The sequence below is a fragment of the Alexandromys fortis genome, unplaced genomic scaffold (assembly GCF_014885135.2).
Source record: "Alexandromys fortis isolate MF-2015 unplaced genomic scaffold, M_Fortis_MF-2015_v1.1 scaffold_23, whole genome shotgun sequence".
Lineage (NCBI taxonomy): Eukaryota > Metazoa > Chordata > Mammalia > Rodentia > Cricetidae > Alexandromys > Alexandromys fortis.
The window spans coordinates 8989583-9002855 of record NW_026067907.1 but is presented as its reverse complement, the minus strand read 5'-3'; the positions used below and the strand labels follow the sequence as shown (position 1 = coordinate 9002855).

General features: G+C 43.7%; 1 protein-coding gene across 2 annotated transcripts in view; it reads left to right on the top strand.

The window, feature by feature from the left end:
* Positions 1-13273, top strand: part of Prkn (parkin RBR E3 ubiquitin protein ligase) — a 1135485-nt gene that overhangs the window by 200738 nt on the left and 921474 nt on the right. For both annotated transcript variants that reach the window (XM_050135903.1, XM_050135902.1), the window contains exon 2: positions 9211-9374. In XM_050135903.1, coding sequence (XP_049991860.1) covers positions 9211-9374 — 164 coding nt within the window. The remainder of the gene's footprint in view (positions 1-9210; positions 9375-13273) is intronic.

Below are 13273 nucleotides of genomic sequence, written 5' to 3'. Positions count from 1 at the left end.
CTCTGAACATATCAACCATGAACATGTTTTCAGGCATACTGGATTTATGGGAGGGAATGTGAGCACCCAGAGGTGGGTAACCTACTTTCTCTCCTTTGTCGTCTTAGGCCAGGGCTTACAGTTCAGTATGAATGTTATCCTCACAAAACCAAGAGATTCAGAGCCCCGGGATGCCTGTTTTAGCTCTCATGTAAATAGTAGGCAAGCCCCTTTTCCTCTTTATTCATCTTGTAGGTAGGAATAGTAAATGTTGTCCCAATTATCTCTCAATGCGCTTGTGAAGATTAACCAAGATAATGTCTACACAAGCCTGTTGAAAATAGAGAGCTGTGTCTGAGCAGAAGATAACACTATCGGGACCCATAGTTACCTGAGATCAATTACTGAGTCCTCTGCAGCACGACGGGACAGAACACAGCAGGAAAGGCCTCTCTCCGGCGAAGAAAAGGCTGCAGATTTCAGTTATCCAAACATTAGTATTGTGCATTTGACATGGTAAACACAGTTACTCTTATGACTTATGTTGGCCTTCAAATAAAAGCAATGACTACTGAAATTGCCACAGGCCAGGCAGGACTTTACTTCTTTTGTATTAATTTCTTCAATTATCACAACCACTGTATGAAGTAATTACTATTATCCCCTGTTTGACCAAGGGACAGTAATTGTGAGCTCTGGTTGCAGAAGTGAAAAAGGAGGGGCAGAGCTAGACTTCAAGCCCAGTCATCCGTTCCTGAGGCCAGGATCTCAGCCACAACCCACACCTCTTGTTAGGAAGACTTGGAATTGCATTCCCTGCCTTCTGTTCTTCTCGCTTATGATGTAAATTCTAATCAGATATTAAGAAAGAAAATGGAAAAATTCCTTCAAGAAATGAGGAGAATAAAAGAACGAGGCAAGGGAAGAAGGGAGGTCCATGGAAAGTCAGGGGACATAAAGACATGGTGAAATTCTTAGGGGTTACTCCTTCCTGAGACACTGGGTCTCTTCCCTACCCAAGGGTTTCCTATTCCGCATCTTGCTGTCTGTCTCCAGCCTGCGGAGAGTGTGAAGAGACATATGATGTGCCATGTGATGTGCAAAGTGCTTCTAGCAGAGCCATGGCGGGTAGGGTGGGGTACAGTTTACAAGCTCTCCTGTTGCCATGTGGTGACAGCACATGTGGGGGCATTTGCTGTTACCCCATCAATCCCTCATGTCTCCTCTTCTGGGCTCCCACTCCTTCCAGTCTCCTGTGTTCCTCCTCTCCACAGACATTTGGTTATTCGATTCTCCCAACACGTTTTTGTCCCAAGTGTTACAGTTTTACTCCATCAATCCCTGTTGGCTTCTGTGTTATACCCATTGTCCCGTGTGTCTTTTCTTACTTTCTGTTTTATTTCATTGGGGACAACCACAGAAACTGTTTCAGTGTGTATATTAAAAGACAGATTGCTTTTGTCTCTCCAGTAAAAGTGAGAGCCCTGTTGGGGTTCCTTCAGCTGCCTGCCTTCCCTCTTGAGAACGCACCCTACTTTTCTGATTCTTTGAACTGCTCTGTAATTTTGTGCGTGCTCACAGACGTGACTGTGATATGTGGGGACTCCATCCTCTTTTCCTTCGACCGTTGTTTCTTTCATTTTCAGGGGAAATACTTCAATTATTCTTAAACGAAAAAAATGTTTTTATTGACTAGAACTGGTGGTACCAGCCTACGTCTTCTGTTTTATTTTAAATGCCTTTTATTTGAGAATACTTTAAGCTTTACAGAAAAAGAAAAGCAGAGGTAAGAGAGAATAGGGAGTTGTGATATATGTCACACCTAGGTTCGAGTTGTATTAAAACATTTTAAATTATCATTATTACTTCATTTTATGTACACGGATATTTTGCCTGGATGTCTGTCTGTATCCCATGTGCATACTTGGAACCCATCCCACGGAGGCCAGAAAGGGCCTCAGATCCCCTGGAGGTGGAGTTACAGACGTTGTGAGCTGCTCCGTGCGTGCTGGGAATTGAACCTTGGTCTACTATTAAAGAAGCCATTGCTCTTAACCATTGTGAGCCATCTCTTCAGCTCTTGTTCGCAGTGTTTATTAATAACCTAATTGCTATCAGGAATGTGCTGTTTGTACATTTTTACTAACTGAAGTCCTGCCTTCATTGGTATTTCCTCAGCTTTTACCTCTGAGTGTGTATCTCCCCAGAATAACACACTGGGCTTAGTTACTTGTCTCCTACGAGTCTCCTCCCGGTCTTCTTCCTTGCGCTGGAGACCTTGATTGTGCTGAGTTTTCACAATGCTGATCAGCTGGGTTTTCCCTGGCCGTCGACTTAGACTAGGGCAATAAAATTCCAGGTGGGAGACCACAGCAGAAAAAGGCCGTTCTCATCGCCCCCATTCCTGCTGCCCTCCTCTCCTGGCCAAGGGAGTGTTTGTCAGGCTCCCCCACTGGGAGGACCTCAGGTTCTCTGCACACAGAAGCTCACTGTGTGTGTGTGTGTTCAAGGCCCCATGGCTTGCGCTCTGCCTCTTGGGTCAGTTGTTCTTCTGACTGAACTGTTGTGAGGCTACCCTATACCTTCACACTTGAGGGCTAGCCACAAGTTGGGTGGGCAGAATTTGTGTATTGTTTCTTTTCCTTCTGGGATTTTCCCTTCCCTCAGGAGAAAATCATACTCTTGTAGGCTCAGCCTCTTGCTTCTCTTAGTCCAGCACTGTGGCTTTGCGACCTTGTATCTGCTGCCCAGCATGGCACAGATTGTTCCTGGCTCTGACTAAAAGCTGGGGTATTATACATGGCCAGAGATGACCCTGCAGACACAGTCTGTGGCCAACTGAAAGTTTTTCTTCCTGCTGGCTGAGACCACACTCAGGTATTCGGGTTGCAAGTATAGTCCTGAGCGAGTATCCAGAGCACAGGGATTTTGAAGACAAAAACTGCATCCTGGCTGGGACATCTTGAGTTCCTAAAATTTTGCTAATTTTCCATGGATGCTCCATCAAGGAGATCAAATTCCAGTTAAACCTGAAATGGCCTCAGGAAGAATACAAAATGGAGGAACTTCCGCACTCTCTTAGCCTGTCACCAATAGAGTAATAAATTTGGTAACTCACTTATCAGAGTTTCTAAACTAGTGTATGTAAATATGCAAGAACAAAGCATATAACTGTAAATATATATGTATCGTTTCCTTTATAATTATTTCTTATGGTAGAGCTTGGTGGCAAGACTAGGAAGGGTTTACTGGGAGCTTGGAGAGGTTGCCAGAGGCTGACCATGAGGGCTTTGTGACCAGAGTAAGGATGAGTCTGCAAGGGAATGTCAGCAGAGGGGAGTCATTTGTTTTCATTTGCGGTCCATAAAGAACATTTTCTGTCTGGCCAGTGGGAACTAAATCAGAGAGGGAAAACACGGATGCACAGACGTGAATGAGGCGACTTTGCAGCCTTCTGGAAGGTGATGGCAGCTTGGAATGCGTCAACATTAATGAAGAATACGAGAGTTTAAAAGTGAAAGATACGTTATAGATGCAATTAACAAAATGCAGCAACCAATCAAAGATAATGGCAATAATGGAGGTGCTGGAACCATATTCAAAATAGAGGACAGCTTTCATTTTATTGTACCTTGGGTGTTGGCCAAAGATCTTTGACCTAGAATATGAAATTTCTTGAGTTCCAGGGAGATGGCAAGTCTGAAAAAAAGATGCGGGGTCTTTTGTTACAGCCCTGATTTGATGAAGCCACTGGACAAGGCACTAAACATAATGTCCCCCAACTTCATGAGTTTTCCAAAAATTGGCAGGTACAACAAAGGAAGAGAAATTAGAAAATGAAATTACAAAAGTCTGCCCTATGCTACAGGGAAATACCAGGAAGACATAGCAGATGCTGAAGGGAAAAAAAGTATTTGTAAATATTAGAGCAGATTATACGGGATATATCTGCAGGGTGTATGTGGCTCAAGGAGAGTGACGATGGATTGAAAATACTAAGGCCATTGCTTTGCCACAGTCTTCCACAATGGATTTATGCATATATATTCAAATGGAAGTAATTCTCAATAAATTTCCCCATTCAGAAAAATAGGGTAGCAAGGGAAATGTGGACACGTGTTTTTTTTTTTTTTTTTTTTTTTGCTTGTTTGGTCATTTCTGGTTGAAAACAGGCGTTACTGGGCTTAGATATAGTTCTTGAAGGAGGGGAAGGAAAGCCTCACTTGGGGACAGCTGGAATTACATGCCAGGGCAGTCTTTAACTGCTGGAGCAGTTTACTGGGTGTAGTTAGAGCCAAAGTCCTTCAGAGGCATTCTCTCTCTGGAAGTCACTTCTTGTCCTGGTGGACACATTGAGCCTATCTATATGCTGATGTTTGGGGATTGTTTGATTCCGTTGGCTAAAATGCTCAGGTCTCAAGTGATTCTTAATACCCTCAAAAGTTCTTCACCAAATTTTGACAGCCTGCATTTCCTGTTGATTAGTCTCACATCACCGGTATCTAGGGAAATGGAAGACAGGTGCTAATTGATTTGTACCTGTTCCTGAACCAATCCTATAAACAGTGACAAGAAGACTGGAATTACACGGATTAGTTAGAATCCCTTCCTAGGAAGGCTGAGTCAGTTCCACCAAAATTTTACCATCCTCAGTGCAGGGGTAGAATAATGCCAGGGGGCAGACAGAGTCAAGGAAGAGCACACCACTCAAAATCCTGTGCCCTCCTCAGGCTGCACCAGTGAGTGAAACAGCCTTGATGGGCTGACCATGTGGGCCCGCCTCCCATTGGTCCTCCCCTCCGCTCCCATTTCTTTCCTGATCCTCTAAGTTTTCTTCAGGCTAGTGAAAGATGACAGGGGATTAAAAAAAAAAAAAAAAGAGTATCTTCCAGCTCCAAGATGGAGAATGCAAGCATGAGACCCAGACACTTTGTCTCAGAGAATGTGATCATGCATTTATGTCAGTGATGATCCACCTAACTGGTGTCATTGGTTGAAGGTTGAAGGTTGAACACTTGTCTCTGACACTGCACACAGTTCACTAAAGAAAAGAAAACAGACTGCAGGCTTTTACTATATAATCAAATCTCAGAAAATGATGACTAGTCAAATTTCCCTTCTATCTTTTCTTAGAAGATTTGGGCCCATTGATGTGGTAAGACCCGAGGAAATGTGTCCGCTTTGCTCGGTGTTTAGCTGAACACCATGCACTCTGCCCTAGTCCAGCACAGACGGCAAGTGTGGCTTTAAAATCAGCCCCAGCTCGTCTGGACAGCTCAAGTGAGGAACTGCTTTTGGAGCAAGTGCTCATCTGTCCCATGGGCAGTTTCTGAGGTTCAGTCGCAGTAAATCTGGACCGGGCCCTGGAGGTTGTACATAATCCCACTGGCAGACCCTTAGCATAACAGGCAGCCAGGAGCAGAGATGCCAGACAGCTTGTTCTAAATTATAAAGCTAGGAAGTAGCTGGAAGTCAGATCACTGTCTGACTGGTTCTAAAGATAACCTCCTTTCTCTGAGGGGTTTCAGTGGGGCTCCCTGCTGGAACTGGGGGGCTGTACAGATGGGATGTGGTACATTTTCACTTGGTTATTGACCTGTCCTCTTCAGCCACACAAGCATTTTAGTTGACTGAATTCTTACAATAGCTTTAGGTGATATTTTTATTGTAAAATCAATTTGTATCATAAACTTACTATTCAAAGGTATCTATTTGTATATAATTTTCATAATTTATGCAGAGTGAACTTAAGACTATAGGACATGAACACTTAATAAAACATGATTTGAATAGTTATACACGCTTCTTTTGTTTCACTTCCGCCTTTATTATTTCCCCTTCTCCCCCTTCTTTTCTTTATAAGTCCTGCATTTGCAGTAGGATTTTCTTTGTTTGAATCTTTGGGAAACACATCAGCATAGAGTCTCATGGGGATTTTAATATATTTCTACAGATATTCCCCAGCATCTTCCTTCTGCATCACCCCCATGGTATTGTCTTTATAAAAATCCTATTTATAGCAGTAGAAAAAGCAGTAATGTTTAGAATTTGACCATGTCTTTGTTTCTTGTAGCCCCCGTCCTGTAACTTAACCAATGGATTGTTGACTTTGAGTCTTGATCTGAGATGTTATGCATACATGGCAGGCATCAATATATTTTTATTTCTTCACCTGTATTTTCAGTGATGCAGAATGAAATCACACACACAAAGAGACAAAGAGAGAGATGCCACATTTTCTTAATAGTATTTTTTATGAATTTCTTATTCTTCCAGTCCTTAGTTTTTCTAGATATTCAAGACATGCCAGGTCTTCCTCTCTTGTCTTCCGTGCTCTCTCTTCTCTGTCTCACTGTTCCCACACCTGTTGTCCCTCTTCTCACAACTTGACTCCTTCCCTGGAGCCGTTTGTCCTTTTTCCGTGTTATCCTGTTTTCTTATTCCTGTACAGGGAATACCAGCATTCTGTTAGGGAAGCAAGCTTTTACACTGCTGTAGACAGCCCTTTCCATCATGAGAAAAGGTCTGTGGTCTTTCCTCTGAGAATGTCCTGGACAGCTACTCTAAGAATGGGATGAGCTGCAGAGTATTCTAATCTTATTACAAGAGGGCAGAACCAAAAGGACTCTGTCTACACAGGGGCACTCACAGTCTGTAGTTATTGCTGCTCTATTTACAATAACGAAGAACCAGAACCCGATTTGATGCCTGCCAGAAGACAAATGGGTGATGAAAGTGTGGTGATACACAGTGGAGGAAAAAGGGACTTGCAGGAAAGTGGATGGATTTGTAAAGTATTATCTTAAGTGAGGGTCCCCAAACTCAGACAGAAACCACAGTCTACCCATATGTAGAGCTTAGCGTATAATATATACATTTATGCATATAAATCAGTGTCAATGTGGAGAAAGCCTAAACTCTTAGAACAGACAGCAAGTGAGGAAGAAAGGGTTTCTGAGGAAGACAGAGAACAACGGGACCATGAACTGTGAAAACAGAAAGGAGAACTGGGGAGTGAGGGAGAGGGTGCTCTACTAAAGCACACCTTGTTAAAATAATAATAATGCTGATATTGATCCTTGAGAAGCCAGGTCCCTGAGAGTATAGAGGCTTTTTTGTTCCGCGTGGCTGTAGCTTCCTAAGAATAAACAACAGCAAAGCCACCCTGGGCCTGGGCTGGACTTCAGGTGCTTTGTTGTGAGTACCTGAGAGTGACTTAGGACAACAGAAAGGGAGCGCTTGACAGGAGTTTATGCTAGGTTCACAGGAGATAACTAAGAGAGAGCAGGCAATGTTACAAGGAGCTCACAGAGGTGACTACTCAGACACCGTTTATAGACAATGGAAGACTTTATTCCAGCCAGCTGGGACTACACTCAGGTATTCGGGACCCAAGTGCAGCCCTGAACATTTCCACTGAGGGGCTTTTAAAGGCAGAAACCACCTCCTGGTACCCCTCTTGGCAGCTGCAGGGGGAGGTGTTGTACGAGCAGTCAGTTTCACAGAAGCTATTATGATAAGCAGTTAGCTGGAGGGGAGGTTTACACAAGTTGTGGTATCTTGACCTTAGATTCCTAGACTAGAGTTGGGAAGTTTTCCTTGGAATTCTCCATCAAGGAGGTCAGATTCTTAGTTAACCCTGAAATAGTCTCAGTGAGAGTACCAGATGGAGGAACCTCTGCACTGTTTTGTCCTGCTACACAAGGAGGGGTACTGGAGAACTGGAAATGGTCCCAAAAAATGTGTTGCCAACAGGGATTCCCCAGTGAGGGACAATACGGCATTTCTGGGTTGAGACAGAAGTTATTCCAGCTAGGCCAGCCATGGAATGTCCTTGTGCCTTTCCATCTAGGTGTCTGGACTAGAGCTTCGGTCACACGCTCCCATACGGTCTTCAGGTGACTGTGTAAAAGGAGAAGAAAGATAACAAGAACTCAGTTTAGGAACCAGAGTCCCGGAACATGTGTGAATTCTGGCCTTCATCCAGGACAGATCTATGGCAAGGAAAAGAATTAAGTCTCTAAAGTTGATTGGAAAGTTCCTATCTCTGTCTCACACAATTATTTAAAGTGTGTTTGCTAGTTTTACTAAAGTTTTGAATTAAAAACAAAAGACTATATTTTATGCAAGAATCTAGAAAGTGTTTTTGTTTGTTTTATTTTTTATTTTTTTCGAGACAGGGTTTCTCTGTGGCTTTGGAGCCTCTCCTGGAACTAGCTCTGTAGACCAGGCTGGTCTCAAACTCACAGAGATCCACCTGCCTCTGCCTCCCGAGTGCTGAGATTAAAGGCGTGTGCCACCATCGCCCGGCTTGTTTTATTTTTCTCTTTCAGACAGAGACTCTCTATGTAGCTTAAGCTATCCTGGAACTTGCTATTTAGAGCAGGTTGGCCTAGAAATGCCTGTGCTTTGGAGTGTTGAGATTAAAGGCATCCACACTGCACCCAACATAAGGATCTAGAAAGTACTCAGTGAGAGCCTGACTTGGAGAATTGAGAAGAGAGTGGATGGCGGGAAAGGGCAGGTGAATGTGAGGCATGCTGGGACGGTTTGACAAGGGAAGTAGGAAGACAGTATGGGGAAGGCCATGGGTTCTAGCCAGAGTCGAATGAAGAGAACTTTCCAACAACATAGATAAGTTACTTTAAGATCTCTCTAGAAATCCAGAGACCCATGAGCCAAAATCTTTACACAGGGCCCAGAGTCCTTACTTAGCACCTACAGCCATTTAACAGAGTCCAGAACTCCTTCACAGAGCCCCAGCCCTATGGCCCCAGCTCTCTTTACTTGTCTACAAGGTGGCTTCCATTTCCTCCATTTCTCTGTGGAACATCAACATGCTGCCTTTGATTTTTATGCAGAGGGCCCTGGGAGGGAGGGAACGTTTGTTCAGTCTGTTGGAGCAGAATATTTTATAAACTCATGGGGATCTTGAGATTCCAATCAAGCAGGTGTTCCGCTTGAGTCCCTCTGTTTCGGAGGATGGATGTCAAAGGCACAGCGCAGTCTTGGTTTGCAGGTCACTGACTGGAGTATGAACGGGAAGCATCTTGGGAAAATGTTTTTTTTTTTTTTTCTGGCTACTGCTCTATAGTATAAAGTTCCTTGTTATAAATGAAAGAAAATATATACCGTTCACTGAAGGGCAGGCGAGGGGCAAGCATTTCCAGAGACATTTCACTGTCCAGTAAGGGCTTGGAGTAATGCTTGTGTCTCTCTGCCTGTGTTTAGTGTTCGTCAGGTTCAACTCCAGCCATGGCTTCCCAGTGGAGGTGGATTCTGACACCAGCATCTTCCAGCTCAAGGAAGTGGTTGCTAAGCGACAGGGGGTTCCGGCTGACCAGCTGCGTGTGATTTTTGCTGGGAAGGAGCTTCGGAATGACCTGACAGTGCAGGTGAGTCTCCCTGGGTGGGTGGTTCCTGGGATGCAGCAGGGCCCATTGCCCATGCAGCTTCCGCTGCCAATCTGACGTTCATGCCCGGGATCTAATAGAATAAATAGTGCCTGGGGATGCCTTGAACTTTACTCCACACTGCTTCATTAATTCTGACCTTCTTAATTATGCATTAAAGCAGCAAGCAGGAAGGATTGGAGGACCAAGGCTGAGCGAGGCGAGAGAGGGAAAGAGAAGCCAGGAGCTAGGCTTAGTGAATAAATGTTTACTGTCTGCGAGAGCAGCGAGGCACAATTTCTGGGTCTGTTCAATTTTTACCTTCCTTATTCCATTTGAATCGAAATGAAGAGGGGTTCAAATAAATTGTTCCCAATCAGGCTTCTCAGCCCGTAGTCCGGTGAGGGATTTATAACCCAACTGTGACCCCTGGAGGACAGTCACAGCTGCTGCTTGGAGAACGGCACTAGATGCTGGCCCAGGGCCCCCTATGCAGAGTACTCAGAGAAGTCCATGAGCAACATCAGAATTATACAGCAGAAGGCCATCTTTGTGTAGGCAAATGTAGGTGAAGTCACCCCTGGCCTCTGCCCCTGATGTAGAACTGAGCAGACTGTAGGGATCACATCCTATAGGTGTGGCTTCCTGGGTATCTGGCCCATGGAAACCCTTTCTTCTTGCGTCTTGCATTTGGATCAGTGCATTTTGTAGGCATGTAAGGGACTGGCCAGGAGGTGATGAGCAGGCCCATCCGCTAGAGCAGGAGAACAGTGGTGGTGCTTTGGGAAGGTCAGCAGATATGAGCCCCACTTAACTGCAGTAATTAGAAACAGGTCAAGCAAGTCCTCCCTGCCTCCTGCTCACAGCCAGGTAGGGATCAATGCTGTCAGTCCTCACACTACCCAGTCCAGCCAGTCCTCTTTGGGCCAAGATATTTGCCGCTTTGTGAACCGGTTTTGGAATGTGGGTACACAAAGGAACTATAGAAATGCAAATCTCTTCCGCCATTCTCCTGCTCCCACTGCTGGCAGTGGGGCTGCCATTGTGTGGAAACTGCTGTGCTTTGCTTCCAGGCAATTTGTTTTCATAAGGGAAGTGCCTGTGCTAAAAACTGTTTTGATTTTTTTTTTATTTTAGTCAACTAAAAAGCTTTTCGCTGTATCTGCCAACTTCTAAACCTAAGATTGTTTCCTTCACAAATAAATGGTTTTAAAACTGCTTCTTGAATCCAAGTGAAGTGTATTGTGAGGCCTTTTAGATTCTAAACCCCACTCCCATACCAGGTAGGGTGGCACGTGTAACAGTTGGCTGTTTCTTATACAGGAAGACTAATTGTTGCAGAGGATTGATGCTATGAGAATCTGTGTACTGATTCAAGAGTCTTATTTTGCTGAACGTTTTTGAATTTCCAATGTTCAGGGCTTCTGGCGGGTGGGGGGAGGGCGGATTGAAATTGATGACAAGACAGAGCTCAGTTTGCCTGCGTGGAGTCTGTGCTTTACCTGGTTAGGGCTCTGAAACTAAATGCACACAGATCAAACTGTCTGGGGCACCACATACGGTAAAATCCTAGCAACACAACGATATTTGAATAGAATAGACATGTACCGTGCATAATTATTGCTGCATGGCAAGCAAAGACGAGCACTGTGTCATTTCAAAGATGCAGATGGGAACCAGGAAACAGCTCCTGGGTGAACTGAGTCAAGATAAGGATTCTCTAGATGGTAGGATAAGCACGTGACGTGCTTGGGAGGCAAGACAGTCTTCGTTCTTCCAGAACTTGGAGACTATACTAAAGACTGAGGAAAAGATGGAGTTTTCAGGGGCATTTGGCAGACTCTTGATGGACTTGGCACTGTGAGTTTATTCACAGAAAGTGAAGGGATGCCATCAACAGGGTGAGTGTTCAGAGCGCTCAGTTTGTGAGGGGAGATACCTGTGGAGATGCTTAACTAACCATTGGAGCCTTGGGCTGGACCAAAGGAGCAGACTTTATACTCACAGATATTTGCCAGAGAGAAATTCTTCTGAAGCAACTGGAATAGATTCAATTGCCAAGGGGCAAGGATGAAACAGTATGAATATTTTAATTTCAGTAGCAAGGGACAAAAACATCTCAGGAAGTTCAGTCCACCCAAGTGACACTTTTGAGCCTAACTTAAAAACTCTAAATTCTGAGGGTTAAGAAGGAAATGAAGAAAATTTCTGCTTTAGGGGCTGAGGTTATGGCTCAGTGACAAAGGCTGTCACACAAACACTAAGACCTGGGTATAGAGATTCTGAGGGGAGAAGGGACATGGACAGGCCAACTGGCCTAGCATACAACAGCAGACAGGACCCTGCCTCACATGGCGAGGGTGAGGACGTACATATGTGGTTGGTCCTTGATCTCACATGTATGCAGATGCACACACTCACAGGGGAGTCATACACACAGACACAGTTGTTTTCCTGACTTTCCTGATATAAGCCATGGCAGTTGGGTAAAGGTAGAGAAGTAGTAGGTAGTGTTTTAGATGAGAAGCACAAGGTACAAAAGGGAAGGTTCTGGTAAGACAATGCGGTACCAAGTAATGTGGCAGGGGTGCTCAGCTCAGCCTGTCCTTGAAGGGAAACAGGCCCCGGAGAGGTCTGTGAGAAGAAGGGGCATCTGTCCGGATGGATGTGCTAGTCCCTGACTATGTGTAGCTGACTTCTGCCGAGATGTGATGAGTGGGAACCAATTTCACATTCATTAAGACCATTTCTCTTAACAAAGCATACTAAGCGAATGCGTATTCTAACAGTGTCTTTATCTTCATCTACCTCTAAAGTCACTAGAGTGCATCTGGTTTTTAATGTAACAAATTAAGGCAAATTGATGTTTATGTATACTATACTCATTTGGGGAATTTGGCTTCTTTTCTCAGATTGCTCATTTTAAAGACAGAAATAATAAGAGATCAAATCTTGCTGCAACTTTGTAAGAAAGCAATGGTTTTGTTTGTATAAAGACCTTACACATACAAATACTGTACAGATGTATGCCGTTATTAACAGTGCTCCTATCCTGATTGCCATCTTTAGCAGTCATTTGAGAATTTAGATCATCTCAATGCCAGACTCCCATGAGAAATCACAATCAATGCATGTAAAGTAGGTTAGAGAGGAGGCAATGAGAACAGCCCAAGTATCCAGCTGTGCTGTATTGCATGTATGTATGAACTATTCACATACTATTTCCCAGCATTAGCATTCTCTTTTATTATATTCATTTTTTGACTATAGAATTAATACATATTAATTATAATAATATTCTTGGTCTTTTTGAGACAAAGTCTCTCTATTATGTAGCTCTGACTGTCCCAGGACTCACTATGAAAACCAAGCCTCTATCTGGTTCTCTCTCAGAGATCCCTGTCTGCTTCAGCCTCCCAAGTGCTGACATTAGCCTGGCTTGGTAATAATAATTTTAAAGAAAGGGAACCATAAAAAGAGACATCTATGACTCTTGTGTTTCTCTTTTTTAATGGTAGTAATCACATGATCACTTACAATCCTCCAATGTTTTTATTTTCATTTTGTTTCTTTAATTCAAATTATTGTATATTTTGCTTGTATACCTGAGTATACTGAAACTAAAAAAAAACTTGATATTTATGGAATTTTTATTAAATTAGTTTAGTGATTTCAATTTTGAAATAACAGCAACCTATGTTCATACTAGAGCCTCATTATAAAGACCTGGCACACTGCATGCTGTGGGCATGTTTTCCTTTAAGTGTGCAGTTGGTGGGACGTTAGTATTCTTTGATATTCATGCACAATTCTAGAATATGTTTGTGGCTATGTGGTCGTCATTGTGCGATCACCCTTGTATGGTGTAAGCTGTAGAGGGAAGCGAGACGTTCCATTGAGGG